This window comes from Emys orbicularis, chromosome 1 (assembly GCF_028017835.1).
Source record: "Emys orbicularis isolate rEmyOrb1 chromosome 1, rEmyOrb1.hap1, whole genome shotgun sequence".
Classification (NCBI taxonomy): domain Eukaryota; kingdom Metazoa; phylum Chordata; order Testudines; family Emydidae; genus Emys; species Emys orbicularis.
Genome location: NC_088683.1, coordinates 321,582,729 through 321,599,224, shown reverse-complemented (window position 1 = coordinate 321,599,224; position 16,496 = coordinate 321,582,729). Strand labels below are relative to the sequence as shown.

The following is a 16,496-nucleotide window of genomic DNA, read 5'->3' as shown; positions in this document are numbered from 1 at the left end:
ATTCAAGGTGTGGGCATACCATAGCTTTATATAGGGCATTATGATATTTTCTGTCTTATTATCTATCCCTTTCTTAATGATTCTTAACATTCTGTTAGCTTTTTTGACTACCACTGCACATTGAAGAGATGTTTTCGGGGAACTATCCACAATGACTCCAAGATTTTTCTTGAGTGGCATTTAGACCCCATCATTTTGTATGTACAGTTGGGATTATGTTTTCCAATGTGCATTACTTTGCACTTACCAACATTGAATTTCGTCTGCTATTTTCTTGCCCAGTCACCCAGTTTTGTGAGAACCTTTTGTAACTTTTCACAGTCAGCTTTGGTCTTAACTTGGTATAAGGACCACTTTTTGATCTGTTTATTTAGGAAGTTTAGCAAGATCATTGCCATGTAAATATCAGAGACTGAAAAATAATCATTACAGCAGTGAGCTTTTTTATAGAAAAACATTATACAGCAATACGACCATGAGATCTCTCCATTTTGCACTGTAATATCACAGAGTGAGCCTTCCCACACTATCCAGGGCATGTTGTTTCTGGTGATTTGATTAAATTGAGTGACATTTCTGATTACACATTGCCTAGCACAGTAGGGCCTGCTCTTGACGAGAGTCGCTAATGTTACCATAGTATGAAAATGTTAGAAATAATTTACTGAAACTGGTTGTCAAATAGCATAGAATGTATGTAGCATCAAAATGATTCAACCCTTAAGGCTCTAAATCTAAATGTTTTGTATGGCTTCACTTTTAAAGAGTGATTTTGTTACTCAGAATAGTACCTTTTTATACACAAGAATTTGCATCTCTTTCCATTTCCATTCTTCCTCCAGTATTTTTATCTGCTAGATAGGTTTCCAGTGGATGCTGTTGTCACTAATAGTAAACAAAGAAAAATGGACTTCTTTTGTTGGTGGGATAAAACTCAGTGCCTAAGAGGATAGGGGATGGTAGGAACCCCTCTGACTTTGGTGGAGGGAATGTCAAGAAGCCTTTCACCCTTAACCTCCTTCTGTCCTGGTAGAAGCTGGCTTGACTAGGGAATCAGATGGGGGAGCATGTTTTGCACCTGTATAGAGATGCAAGGGATTATGGGAGCTGGAGAATTAGGAGCCTTTCCATATGCAATTCTACAAATGGCTGCTGAGAAGAAGGGAAGGATGTCTTGAGATTGAGGTGTCCTGCCTTAATATTTCTTGATGTTCTGCTTAAATGTATTCTTTTTGTCTTACAGATCTAAAAGTTTGGTACAAAAATATGTATTCCAGTAGACTAATTTTAAAAAGAGTGATTTTTTTTTAATGTTATAAACAGATGGAAAATGGGGTTTAGACTGGAATTTTGACACAATCTTTACTATGGCCTAAATAACACTACATGGCATTTTGTATGTTGTGATGAAATTATTAACCAAGCTTTGTCCATTTTACCTGAAGAATTTGTAATTTTGAATTGTATTGTATTGTAAACTGTCAAAAGCCAAACAGTGTGGGCCATGAGGCACTGCCACAATACGTAGAATAATATCTCCAATTAAAAAGCTTTTGTTGAACCACTGCTTGAGATGATGTTCCTAGTATTGCTTTTTGGCCCCATGGCTGTGGATACTGACCCATTCCTTTCTTAGGTGTTGGTTTTATGTTTAAAATCCTCTTTAGGGTCCCAGTCCTGCAAGTACTTAGATGTGAAATTAACTGTATGCATGTGAGTAGTCAGTCTTGCTATTTAAAATTAATGTAAAGCACAGTACCAGCATTTAAGTTTATTAAGTATCTCCCAACACAATAAATTGTGTCCTGAACTGCCCTTTATGTAAAGTCCTGTTATAAGTAATTTCTTATTCTCCTGCTTCATGCATGTAAAACTTAGAACAGACTCTGGTCATCTTCGGTCAGTTATTGTTTTGAGGAATTGGGTACTTAAAATATATTTGCCTTCAAAAATCACTAGTGAAACTGAAGATTGATGGACATGGATTCCAAATTTGATGTGGATTCAGCCTGTGAGGGTATGGTGCCCCCTCTAGCCAACACTCAGGCCTGGTCTACACTATGACTTTAATTCGGATTTAGCAGCGTTAAATCGAATTAACCCTGCACCCGTCCACACAGCGGAGCCATTTATTTCGAAATAAAGGGCTCTTAAAATCGATTTCTGTACTCCACCCCGACGAGCGGAGTAGCGCCAAAATCGATTTTGTCAATTCGAATTAGGGTTAGTGTGGCCGCAATTCGATGGTATTGGCCTCCGGGAGCTGTCCCAGAGTGCACCATTGTGACCGCTCTGGACAGCAATCTGAACTCGCATGCACTGGCCAGGTAGACAGGAAAAGCCCCAGGAAAATTTGAATTTCATTTCCTGTTTGCCCAGCGTGGAGAGCACAGGTGACCACAGATACCTCAGCTCATCAGCACAGGTAACCATGCAGGCTGATAATCGAAAAAGAGCACCAGCATGGACCGCACGGGAGGTACTGGATCTGATCGCTATATGGGGAGAGGATTCAATGCTAGCAGAACTTCGTTCGAAAAGACGAAATGCCAAAACTTTTGAAAAAATCTCCAAGGGCATGATGGAGAGAGGCCACAATAGGGACTCAGATCAGTGCCGCGTGAAAGTCAAGGAGCTCAGACAAGCCTATCAAAAAACAAAGGAGGCAAACGGTCGCTCCAGGTCAGAGCCGCGGACATGCCGCTTCTACGCCGAGCTGCATTCAATTCTAGGGGGGGCCGCCACCACTACCCCACCTGTGACCGTGGATTCCGGGTCGGGGATAGTCTCATCAGCTACACCTGAGGATTCTGCGGATGGGGAAGAGGAGGAGGAGGAGGAGGAGGAGGACGAGCTTGCAGAGAGCACCCAGCGCTCCGTTCTCCCCAACAGCCAGGATCTTTTTCTCAGCCTGACTGAAGTACCCTCCCAAGCCTCCCAAGCCAGTAGGTGAGTTTACCTTTTAAAATATAAAACATGGTTTAAAAGCAAGCGTTTTTTAATGATTAATTTGCCCTGAGGACTTGGGATGCATTCGCGGCCAGTACAGCTACTGGAAAAGTCTGTTAACGTGTCTGGGGATGGAGCGGAAATCCTCCAGGGACATCTCCATGAAGCTCTCCTGGAGGTACTCCAAAAGCCTTGCCACAAGGTTTCTGGGCAGTGCAGCCTTATTCCGTCCTCCATGGTAGGACACTTGACCACACCATGCTTGCAGCAAGTAATCTGGTATCATTGCCTGACAAAGCCTGGCAGCGTATGGTCCCGGTGTTTGCTGGCATTCAAGCAACATCCGTTCTTTATCTTGCTGTGTAATCCTCAGGAGAGTGATATTGCTCATGGTAACCTGGTTGAAATACGGGAACTTAATTAAGGGGACAGAGGTGGCCGTTCCTACTGGGCTGTTTGCCTGTGGCTGAAAAGAAATCCTTCCCTGCAGTTAGCCAAGCACAGGGGGGGGGGGGGGGGGAATTGGCCCTGAGCTTTTCGCGTTTGGCTAGCAGGGATCTTCCCTGTTACCAGCCACGCGGTCGGGGGAGGGGTACATTGATCATCCCAGGGAATTCATGGTGGGAGGGTGGGGGCGGGGGGGTTAGTTTGGTTTCTGCAGGGATCTTCCCTGATACCTGCCACGCGGTGGGGGGAGGGGTACATTGATCATCCCAGGGAATTCATGGTGGGAGGGTGGGGGCCGGGGGGGTTAGTTTGGTTTCTGCAGGGATCTTCCCTGATACCTGCCACGCGGTGGGGAGAGGATAAAGCGATCATCCCAGAGAATTGGATGGTGGGGGGGTTAGTTTGTTTTCTGCTGCTGAAGGTTAACAGGAAAACCGCAGCAGTCAACAGGCTTTGCTTGGTATGTGGGAAAGGAGGGCGCAGAAGCCGAAAGACAATGGCTTACCATGGCTGCCTGCAAGCTGAATTCTGTTGCCCGGACCTGCGTCTGTGATCTCTAACACCAAAGCCACAGGCACTCAATATTAAGATGGAAAATGCGACCTTGTACTGAAATCACATGTGCTATGTAATGTGAATAGTGTTTTTCACCATGAAAGAGTATAAGCATTGTTCTGTAAAATGTATCAGTTTAAAAACTTCTCTCCTTTCTTTCAACCCTCCCTCCAGCAGCTGCAAATTTTTCAAGCCTCCCTCCTCCGTCCCGAAGGCTATCTCAGATAAGGCGGCGTAGAAAGAGGACGCGAGACGACATGTTCACAGAAATAATGGAATCCACCCGCAATGAAAGAGCTCATTTGAATGAGTGGAAGGACACTGTATCTAAATTTAGGAAAGATGCCAGTGAACGTGAGATCTTGAGGGACGCTCGAGATGAGAGGTGGCAGGCTGCAACGCTGGGGCTGCTGCGTGAGCAAACGGACATGCTCCGGCGTCTGGTGGAGCTTCAGGAACGGCAGCAGGAGGATGACAGAGTGCCGCTGCAGCCGCTGTATAACCTCCCTCCCCCCTCACCATGTTCCATATCCCCCTCACCCAGACGTGTAAGAACGCGGGGGGGGAGGCTCCGTGCACCCTCCCACTCCACCCCAGTGGACAGCCCAACCAAAAGGCTGTCATTATATTGAATTTATTCAGTGGCCTTTTACTTCCCTCCTATCCTCCTCCCAAACCTCACCCAGATTACCTTTTTGGTTCTCTCCCTATGTTTATAATCACTTAATAAAGAATACATGATTTTTAAACGATAGTGACTTTATTTCCTTTGAAAGAAAGCTGGGGGAAGGGGGAGGGTGGGTTACTTACAGAGAATGAATGAGTCAATAAAGGGGGCTGGTTTTCATGAAGGGAGAAACAAACAGAAATTTCACACTGTAGCCTAGCCAGTCATGAAACTGGTTTTCAAAGCTTCTCTGATGCACAGCGCTTCCTGGTGTGTTCTTCTAATCACCCTGGTGTCTGGCTGCGCGTAATCAGCAGCCAGGCGATTTGCCTCAGCCTCCCACCCTGCCATAAAGGTCTCCCCCTTACTTTCACAGAGATTGTGGAGCACACAGCAAGCAGAAATAACAATGGGGAGATTTCTTTGGCTGAGGTCAGAGCGAGTTAGTAGCGATCGCCAGCGACCTTTTAAACGGCCAAATGCACATTCTACCACCATTCTGCACTTGCTCAGCCTGTAGTTAAACAGCTCCTGACTCCTGTCCAGGCTGCCTGTGTATGGCTTCATGAGCCATGGCATTAAGGGGTAGGCTGGGTCTCCAAGAACAACTATTGGCATTTCAACATCCCCAACGGTCATTTTCTGGTCCGGGAAGTAAGTCCCTTGCTGCAGCCCTTTAAACAGAGTAGTGTTCCTGAAGACACGAGCATCATGAACCCTTCCCGGCCAGCCTGCGTTGATGTTGGTGAAACGTCCCTTGTGATCCACAAGTGCTTGCAGCACCATTGAAAAGTACCCCTTGCGGTTTATGTACTGGGTACCCTGGTGCTCCGGTGCCAAGATAGGGATGTGGGTTCCATCTATCGCCCCACCACAGTTAGGGAATCCCATTGCAGCAAAGCCATCCACTATGACCTGCACATCTCCCAGAGTCACTAGCTTGTGTAGCAGCACCTCAGTGATTGCTTTGGCTACTTGCATCACAGCAGCCCCCACAGTAGATTTGCCCACTCCAAATTGATTCCCGACTGACCGGTAGCTGTCTGGCGTTGCAAGCTTCCACAGGGCTATTGCCACTCGCTTCTCAACTGTGAGGGCTGCTCTCATCCTGGTATTCTGGCGCTTCAGGGCAGGGGAAAGCAAGTCACAAAGTTCCATGAAAGTGCCCTTACGCATGCGAAAGTTCCGCAGCCACTGGGAATCGTCCCACACCTGCAACACTATGCGGTCCCACCAGTCTGTGCTTGTTTCCCGGGCCCAGAATCGGCGTTCCATGCCTATAACCTGCCCCATTAACAGCATGATCTCCAAAGCACCGGGTCCCGCGGTTCGATAGAATTCCATGTCTATATCCTCATCGCTCTCGTCGCCGCGCTGCTGTAGCCTGCTCCTCGCCGCCTGGGTTTCCAGGTTCTTGTTCAGCATAAACTGCACGATAAGGCGCGAGGTATTTACAATGTTCATGACTGCTGTCTTGAGCTGAGCAGGCTCCATGCTTGCCGTGGTATGGCGTCTGCACTGTTCACCCAGGAAAAAGGTGCAAAACGGTTGTCTGCCGTTGCTTCCTGGAGAGGGGGGAGGATATACCCAGAACCACCCGCGACAATGTTTTTGGCCCCATCATGCATTGGGATCTCAACCCAGAATTCCAATGGGCGGAGGAGACTGCGGGAACTATGGGATAGCTATGGGATAGCTACCCACAGTGCAACGCTCCAGAAATCGACGCTAGCCCCGGTACATGGACGCACACCGCCGAATTAATGTGCTTAGTGTGGCCGCATACAATCGAATTTATACAATCTGTTTCCCAAATTCGAATTATATAAATTCGGATTAATCCCGTAGTGTAGACATACCCTCAGAGTAGTATTAGACTTATTGAGTCCTCAGTTGAGGGGGAAGCTGCTGCAATGCAGGACCAAAGGGAGCTGGTGGTTTGGAAGTACATTGTGTGTGGATCTTTAAAATATTTTTTTCTCCCTCCCCTGTTTTCTCCTCCTCAGTTCTCACCATCAGCAAACAAATGAAATTTTAGTCAGTCTCATTACAAACAACACACTTACCCTCTCTCTCGGGTTCATTTTATTCAGTATGAATATTGTTTTTTATCTGTTTCCTTTATTAAAGCAATGCAGTAGAGGAGCAAAATGATATATCCCACCTCTCTTTACAGGAATGGTTCTTAGGAAAAGCATTATATGATGAAGAATCTACAATAATACATCATTATGCCTTTGCTGAAAATCCTACAGTCTTTAAATTTCCAGATTTTGCTGCTGGCTGGGCACTTAGTATTCCGCTTGTAAACAAGTAAGAATTTAATTTGTAATCTTTTCTAAAATTGTTTTATTAATAGTTAATTAGTTCGTGTTTGTAAAGTGCTTTGAAGATATAAAAACCTATATAAACACTAAGCAATATTATTTTAAGGAGTTATGACTGAGCACAGATTAGTGTTTTACACAAAATTTAAAATACTACTATTTCTTATAAAATGTCTTCCCTCCTCATCCCACATACCAAAACACACAAACGAAGCTTTGCAAACACAAATTATAATAATAGTTAAAATTTCATAAATACATATGTGCAGAAATATATTTTTGCATATAACTTTGTCTCTTTGTTATACACTTTGATTTTACATACCACGTGAAGTTTAAAGTCTTATGCACCTTTATGCAGTAAAAGTGTATATTCATAAATGGAAAATGTTTAAATATTACAAATGGGAGCACAAATAAGAAGAAAAAGTTTAGATTAGTGAGCAAGGGGCTGATCATTAAGCAGCTGAAAGCACAAAATTGTCTCCTTGAATGTTAAAAATATGATGCTAGATTGCAGGGCCTCTCCTATTGAAGACTTTCTTCTTGGGCAGGAAAAATTGACACTGAGCGGTATATTCTAAGAACTAGTACTCACAGCAGCAGGCTATGTCCAGATGTTTGCTTTCCATTCCAGATTATCTTATATAAACATTTTCTGGTTCTAATAAATCCAGAAGTGTGATTTTTTTTTTTTTGCAGGAGACAGTCAAGAACCCCCCCCTCCCCCGCCAAACGACTCCCCACGTCTCAAATTCCTGATGAATTAGCTTAATTTTTTAAAGTGTGGAAGGAGGGTTATATAGTAAAATAACACTGCAAATGTTGTTATTTAAAGAATTAGTTCATTTGTAGCCTATTTTGGAATCCTATCTGCTAAATTCCTGCAACTCGTGTAAACAGCTCATTATCAAGAAGCCCCTAGAAAATGGTTTGACATTTCATAAACATAAATAAAATCTCAAGTTTGTTTGTTTAAAAAAATCAGTTGCTGTCTCCATTACATTACTCTTGTTCTTACTTTATGAAGTAAGTAAATTTCATTATGTTTATTGTACAGGCTTGCAAACAAGCTGAAAAGTGAACCACTTAAGTCAGACTTTACAATAGATTTAAAACATGAGGTAAGCCATGTTCTATTCCTGTGAAACATGTAAGAAAATAACCCTGTCATTTTCTGTTTAAATGCTGATACATTGACGCCTAAATAATGTAGACTCTTTAAGGTTGTTAAAAGATTTGAACTTTCTGGACTGTATATTTGTTTGCCTTCCTTTTCAGTGTTATAATATGTAGAATTGTAAAAGTTCTATTGTTACAAAATGTAGATGGTACTGCAAGTAAAGCTGAATTTGTATCATGTGATAGTGTGCAAGAAGGCATCACTTTTTGGAAGTTTGCTATGGAAAAAAGGAAGAGGTTCCCAGCTCATCAAATAGAAAAGTTTGCATTTTGAGTCTCCTCTTCTATACCCATTAAGGACTGTCTCAGATATCAGACTGCCTCACTGACATTGAATTTCAACCTCGATTAAACTATTATGATGGTTGTTGGCAGCAGGAAGCATTCTGAGAGGCCTGCTTGTGGCTTGTGTGTGTGTGTATTATTCAGGCAGTACAGCTAATGCTAGTCAAATAGATTTGGGAACTTGTGGAAGTGTGTGTAGGAGGTGGGGGGGGGGGGAATGGAAATCCATCACTGTTTTCTGAGAAAGGAAGTTTATATTTGGATGGTGGTCAAGAGTCATTACCACCATTTCTGGTTTATCCAGAAAGTCCCTCTACTTCTCTCTGATGCAGACCTTCCTGGGGCCATCCTGCTTTGCCACACCCACACTAGGTTACTGTAACACACACTAATTGACCCCAAGGCTGTAACAATTGAAATGGCAAACGCTCGCTTGCTTCTTCAAATAGAAGTAAAGGGGTGGTTACACACATCCTCCATAAATTACACTGGCTGCCAATAAATCAAAGGATACAATCTAATATCTTTAATATTGGTATTATAGAGTCTAAATTATGAAGATGTTAAATATATGATCTTAGTTTACAATCCTGCCCTCATGAATCCCCTCATTCCTTAATCCCAATACATTTAGATTTCAGTGAAGACTGGAAAAGCTGGAGATATAAGGGAGATGTGACAGAAGAGTGATTACCACGTTCTTCTATTTTGCTTTATCGTTGTTGAGGGGGAAAGGAATTGTATTATGCTCATGTACCTTCACTAAGATAGAATCCAAGTGACATCATTTGCCTTAAGTGCTTTTATTTCACCTTTGTGTCTATTAGGTCTAGCTGCTGCCCATTCATTAGTCTTCTTCCTAATATTGTCTACATTCACTACTCTGCTGTGGCTTTCCAGATGGAACACAGTCTGTCTTACAAATATATGACTTTTTTTTGTCATTAAGCACACATACTGTGTTCATTTATGGTTTTCTGCAAGAAGGCCTTTTAGAATGGCATTCCATAAAATACCTTTCATTTTCAGTGTGACTCTTAGAACTCTGTTTTATCCTCCACATTCAGTGGAGCCCCACACTTTATTTAATGCACACTTAGCCTATGCTGTGCTGAATACAAAATTATTGATTTTCTCCTGGGTGTTTCTGTGGCGCTCTCACCATAATATCTGAGTGTGTCACAAACGTTAAAGAGTTTGTTTTCACAACATTTCTGTGAGATTAGGTGATATTGTCCCCATTAGAATTATTATCCCAATTTTACATCTGGGGAACTGAGGCACAGTGAAATTAAGGTCCAAGTGCTCACTAATTTTTGGAGCCCAACTTGAGAAACCTAGGTCCTTATTTTTCAGTGTACTTAGCCTTTTTATAGCACTTCATATGTTCAAAGCAAGCTTCCAGCCAACTTCAGTTGGAGTTGAGTGCTCACCAATTCTACAAATCTGAAGAACACACTTTTAGTGACCAGCAATGAATATGTTGGTTTAAGTGACTTGCTGCTTGCAACCCCCCCAGATGTCAGGAGGAGTATTTGCAGGGAAAATTCTGCTATCCCCCTGCATTCCCAGGATAGAGCATTATTCAGTGCAGATAGTATATTAGGAGAATTTAGCTGTCAAAAGTCTCCACTGAGTATATGCAAACTGAGGGTTGTTGTGGGTTTTTTGTTGTTGTTGTTTTTGTTTGTTTTTTAGGTTTTATAACTTGGCCAAATTTGTGAGACTTTTCATGGGGATGGCCAAAGACATCAGAGCAACCCTCCTGCCAAAATCAAGTCCCTGCTTCAAAACATGGAGTTGCTGGAGCTTCTCAATGAAGTAGTTCAGAGTCAGAGTTTAAGCCCAGAAGGGATCATCAGATCATCTAGTCCAGGGGTCTCAAACTCAATTTACCTTGGGCTAGTGCCAGTCCTCAAATCCTCCCAGCAGGCCAATAATGTCACTGAAGATGGTGTTCAGAAAAGAAAACATTTATATTGTATTTTTTATTTCAAATTTCTCAGAAATAATAAAACTGTCATACAACTTTATACAATTCTTTGCCTGCCAGAGAGTTTTTAGTGTTTGCCACACACCTGGCAACGCTTCAGTTCTGTCAGTTTGTTGATGTTTGGCCTCAGTGACTGAGCAGTTGAAACCTTCAGGATTGCAGCAAGGTGTGCATCAGATAGTTGTGTTTGGTATTTTGACTTGTTTATATTCATTGTGGAAAAAAGTGATGCTACCTCCATGGCTGACTCTGCCTGGCAACTAATGATGCTGCCTCCATGGCTGACTCTGCCCGGCAACTAGTGATGGTATCTCTATCCCTCTCCCCCAGCCAATAGGGGGGCGGCGCCTGCAGCAGACATTGCCAGCAGCGTGGCTGCATGCGTCTCTCCTCCACAGGCTGCAGTGGGGAGGTTCTCGGACCGCAGATGGCCCGTGGGACTTTGAGACCCCTGATTTAGTCTGACCTCCTGTGTATTTCAGGACACCAACATCACCCTCACAACTGACAACAACTGAAACTAGACCAAAGTATTACAGCCTACAGGAGACTATGTGCCACAGGCAGAGAATAAGAGGGACTGAGGGGCACAGTACCCGAGGCCCCCGTAATGGCAGGGAAATGAGTAAGTGAGAGAGACCCAGATAATCCTGACAAGTGACATGCACCCACATGCTGCAGAGAAAGGTGAAAACCCTACAAGGTCACTGTTAATCTGATCTCGGGGGAAATTCCTTCCTGACCCCACATATGGCAGTCAGTTATACTGTGAGCATGTGAGCAAAGAAAGAATTGGAAAGAATTTTTTAAATTATAACAGAACATATTTCCCCCTCCTTTTGTTCTCTGAAACATTTTAGCTGAAACTTTCAAAAAGGAGGGAGGGAAGGAATCAGCCTGATGCAGACATCCAGCATAGAAAATTTCATCTCAGTTAGTTGAAGTTAACAGCAACTGAAAACAGGGACTTAAAATGGGAAATGTCAAGTAACCTTAACTAGAGGTGGTGCTAACAGCTCCACATATAATAATTTACAACATGGAGTATAATTAATTCAAGATAGGTGGAGACAAGATGAACCTTTGTCTTTACTTCAGACTTTGTCCTCATATTACTTTTTCTTTCTTTAACGACGTTTGCTAGCATTCTGGTAATCTTTCAGTTTACAATAGACAAAAGGATCTTTCAGTACTTCCATGGTTGTTTAGTGTTCATTTTTGAGTATTTTAAATTATCATCAGAGAACAGGTCTTTTTAAAATCTATTTATTGTTGACATTAAAACAAACAGAATTAAGCATTCCATATCACCAAAATTAATTGCAAAGAACAACACAAAAAATAAAGTTTATCTTATATTTAAGAGTAGGTGCAGATAAATGTATTCAGTCCCCTTCCTTTCTCCTGTACCCTGGCTTTTTTTTCTTATATATTTACACTTGTTTTGGCAATTTGGAGTGCCTGGAGCTATTTTTAAAAATTTCAAGTTATGGCAGAGAATATTTTTAAGTGAAAATTGTGCTTTGATTTTAAAATCAAAATGCAAAGTTAAATAAATGAGTTAATTCATATACACAGTCTCTACAGAATCCTCTTTATTTCTCTGTTTCTTCTGCAATGTTTTATTAATTTTCTTTATAACAATGATTTCTGGGTATATTATGAAAATTGTTGTTTAATTCCACTACTCATTACTACTTATGTTGTATATTTTGATAGATTGCATTATATATTTGGCAGAAAGGCAATGGACCACATCTTACTCCAGTGCCTGAGTTTTGTACGGATGACTTGAACTCATATAAGGCTGTTCACTGTGCCACAATGTTCAGTAACTTCCTACCAGTTTGCGTAAGTATAATATTTTAAATTATACTTATCTGCTAGAGAGAGCATTGTTATTACAAAGGCTAAAACTTTACTTACAAAAAATCTCAGGGACCTGGAGAAAATATTTTTACCAAATTAAGGGGGGAAAATATAACATTTGGAGTACCATTCTCCTACTGTCTCTTACACACTCAGACCTCTATTACACATTGTATTTCCGGATAGACATGATTGATCTATCTAAGGCACTCATGTTCCCCCATTACCAGAGTATCTGAGCACTTCACAATCTTTAATGTATTTTGCCTCACAACATCCCTGTGAGCAGGGGAAGTGCTATTTTACACATTTTATGAATGGAAAAGTGAGGCAGAGAGATGTTAAGTGACTTGCCCAACATCACACAGGAAGTCTGTTAGACCCTGGTCTTCCAGATCCCACACTAACGCTCTAACCACTGGATTGTTCTTCCTCTCTGTTAACTAGATAGTTCCATATCATGTACCCTTCAATAGGAATTGAAAACACAAGACCTAGTAAGATTATTACCTGTCCTCATTTTTATTTATCTAGAAGCTATTTGATTAAAGTATTGCATGCACTATTTAATTCTGTGGCCTTGTGACCTTTTTTCTTTAAATGTAAAGTGATGTCAATGCTGTTATATCCCTGATATAACGCTGTCCTCGGGAGCCAAAAAATCTTACCGTGTTATAGGTGAAACCGCATTATATCAAACTTGCTTTGATCCGCCGGAGTGCGCAGCCCCGCCCCCCCGGAGCACTGCTTTACCGTGTTATATCCAAATTCATGTTATATCGGGTCGCGTTATATCGGAGTAGAGGTGTAATTCTACTCCTTTTACCTAGCCCATTTAACTATGTTGAATAGTTTATTATAACTTATTGGTGTTCTGCCATAGTAAGTGATATGTTTTCAGTTTTCTTTTTAGAATCCTTAGAACTATCAGTGTGGGTCAGTGTCTAGAGCAGTGCACCATGTTCTGAGGAGTCCTGGGTTGTATTCTCAGCTCTGCTACTGGCCTGCAGAGTGGCCTTGGGCAAGTCACTTCACTTGCTGTGCCACTGTTTCCCTGTCTGTAAATGGGAATAACGATACTTACATCCTTTGTAAAGCACTTTGAGATCTACGGATGAAGATCATTATATAAGAATTAGGTAGTGGGGGTATTAATTTGAATGTAGTGCACTAAGGTAGGATTACAAACCCTTGTGTTCCCCACAAGAAATGTGAGCTAAGCGGATAATAGCAAACCTAGGGGGAAAAAAAAAAATCTTGGAGCTAAGAAGACACACACATGAACTTCCCTGATCTATCCCTTCCCCCATTCTTAATTTGTTAGTCATCTGGTTAGATTGTAAGCTTTTTGTCAAGCATTTAGCATGTATAGCAAAAGATGATAGAGCTAGAAGAAACTGCTGTGAGAGAAAACCAAGTGTGACACTCTCTGCCCCAAAGTGATACTCTGCACCCCATATTCACCAAGGTGATATAATTATGATATGTTTTGTACAAAGTATGCCTTGTAAGGTATCATTTTAAAAGTCTTAATCTGAACATTAAGTTGTATGTGCTATCATTGTATATGAAGTTATGAAGTTTTGCTATATATGTGCCACTGAAACATGTTGTGAGGTTGGGAACACCCACAAGCAGCCTTTCACATACAACAAATAAAAGGCCAAACAGCATTGGTGGCCCATGGAGGAGAATGCACTCACAAGGATTACCCCAGGAACTGTGTACAATGGAAACCTCTCAGAGATAGCACATAGCCAAGGGAGACTGTTTGACTCATGTCAGAGCAAAAGATCTTTCCAGCAAGCTGGAAGAAGATATAAAAGGGGGAAGTGACATCACTTGGCCTCACTCCCTTTACAGCAGAAAACCTGGAAACACCTTAGGAACAAAGACGGGGGACCTGGGGAAGAGGGGCCCAGGCGGGAGAGAATTCCAGCCTGTGTATACAAAAGCTGTAACTTGCTTGTACTAGCTAGCAGGGTGAGACACCGCTTGATTCAAATCCTATCTAATTTATAAGGCCTAGATTGCATTTCTGTTTATTTCTTAGGTAATCTGCTTTGATCTGTACGCTCACTACTTATAATCAATTAAAATCTATCTTTCTGCAGTTAATAAATTTGTTTTATCTTTTTTATCTAAAACAGTGTGTTTTGCTAGAAGTGCTTAGGGAATATGCTCAGGAACAAAAACTGGTGCATTGTCCTGTCCACATTGAGGCAGGGGTGGACTGGGAAATAAACTTACAGGTCAGGCTTTTGACCAGGACAACACAGTACAGTTCTGAGCTCCTAGGCTGTGGAGTTGGGGGAGAAGCCTCTATGTAACTGCAGCTGGGTGTGTCCCTGCCTGTGTAAAGGTTTGTGTGAGTGCAGGACCGGGAGCGATCTGCAGCTTGTCACAGCTTTCACAGTGTGAGAGGGGGCCCAGGTTGGTATGTCAGAGGCTCAGTGGTACCCCAGTTCCAGGTTGCACCCGGGGGCGGGGGCTGTCACACCAAGTTTATCATTTCTTAGTTTGGGAGTGCTTGAGGGAAGCAGTGCTTTGCATCTCAACAATAATGTCTATGGCAGTTCAGAGGTGATAAACCAGGGGTGGGCAAACTATGGCCTGCCCGGGCTTTGAATCTGGCCTGCGGGATTGCCCCCCATGGCGCTGTGGGCCCCGCGCTGCTCTCAGAAGCGGCCGGCACCATGTCCCTGCAGCCCCCGGGCGGGGGGGGGCAAGGGAGCAGAGGGCTCCTTGCGTTGCCCTTGCCTCCAGGCCCCACCCCCCGCAGCTCCCATTGGCCAGCAACGGGGAACCACGGCCAATGGGATCTTCGGGGGAGGTACCTGGAGGCGCAGCAAGGGCAGTGCACCTGGCGCCTTCCACCTCTCCCCCGCCTTCTCCAGGGGCCGCAGCGCTTCCTGGAGCAGCGCAGGGCCGGGGACAGGGCAGGCAGGCAGGGAGCCTGACCTGGCCCCGGTGCGCACAGCTGCCACCCCGGAGTCACTTTAGATAAATGATGCCAGGCCGGAGCCCAAACTCCTCCTGCACCCTGTCCCCCAACTCCCTGCCCTAAGCCCCCTGCTTGCACCTCGCACCCCTCCTGCACCCCTGCCCTGAGCCCCCTGCCACACCCCTGCTACACCCCAACTCCCTGCCCTGAGCCCCCTCGTACACCCTGCACCCCAACCCCCTGCCCTGAGCTCCCTGCTGCACCCTGCACCCCTGTGCACCCCAACCCCCTGCCCTGAGCCCCCTCCTGCAGTCCGCACCCCTCCTGCACCCCTGCCCTGAGCCCCCTCCTGCACCCCAACCCCCTTCCCCGAGCCCCCTCATACACCCCGCACCCCTTCTCTGCCCCAATCCCTTGTCCTGAGCCCCTTTCTGCACACCGCACCCCCTCCTACACCCCGCACCCCAACCCCCTGTCCCGGCCCTGCATACAATTTCCCCACCCAGATGTGGCCCTCGGCCCAAAAAGTTTGCCTACCCCTGTGATAAAATGTGGTCCTTGAGGACTGTCCTACTCTGGGAAGATCGCACAGAGCTTGCATCCCATGGTAAGGGGGGGCCTAATGTGGCATTAAACCATCTTTGTGACCTCCAGAGTCCTAAGGCCTGTCTATGTAATGGCAGCTTCCTATAGCTGTCCTATAGGCTGCAGCCCTCAATGCTCCCCAGCCCAGCATGCCCCCTATGCCAATACTTCTGCGGTAGTCCTTGCAAGGCAGCTTTATGTCTATCTTCCACAGTTCGTGTGTTGGAAGAATCCTCTCCCAAGCATATCCAGTGCATTTAGGGATCCTTTACATTGCTCTGGCCCTTCTACCAATATAAAGGGGCTGGAGCTGGGTGATGTTCTCACCCTGTCTGTTTGAGCAGAACAATAGGAGTCTGAAGACCAGTCTTACTTTACCCAGCACCTCTCTTGACTCACTGTGAGACTTTGGGCAAGTCCTTTAACCTCTCTGTCCCTTAGTTTCACTGTCTGGAAAATAGAGTCAATAGTAATCAATTTTCTATATAAAGCACTTGGATTCTCTCAGTACAAAAGTGCTGTACAATTACAAAGTAGTATTAGTAAGGCATTTTTAAATTAAAATACTCAGTGGAAAAGAAAACGATCGTACTACCATATTATTTAATGGCTGGTGAGATAAAATCCTGACTTCCACCTCAGAACTCATTACTTTCAGATAGCTTTTCACCACAAATCTCCACTTCAGTGATT

General features: G+C 43.8%; 1 protein-coding gene across 1 annotated transcript in view; it reads left to right on the top strand.

Moving 5' to 3' along the window:
- B3GLCT (beta 3-glucosyltransferase) overlaps window positions 1–16,496 on the top strand; it is a 160,521-nt gene that overhangs the window by 114,085 nt on the left and 29,940 nt on the right. The window contains exons 7-9 of the mRNA XM_065397585.1: window positions 6,795–6,931; window positions 8,006–8,069; window positions 12,125–12,256. Coding sequence (XP_065253657.1) covers window positions 6,795–6,931; window positions 8,006–8,069; window positions 12,125–12,256 — 333 coding nt within the window. The remainder of the gene's footprint in view (window positions 1–6,794; window positions 6,932–8,005; window positions 8,070–12,124; window positions 12,257–16,496) is intronic.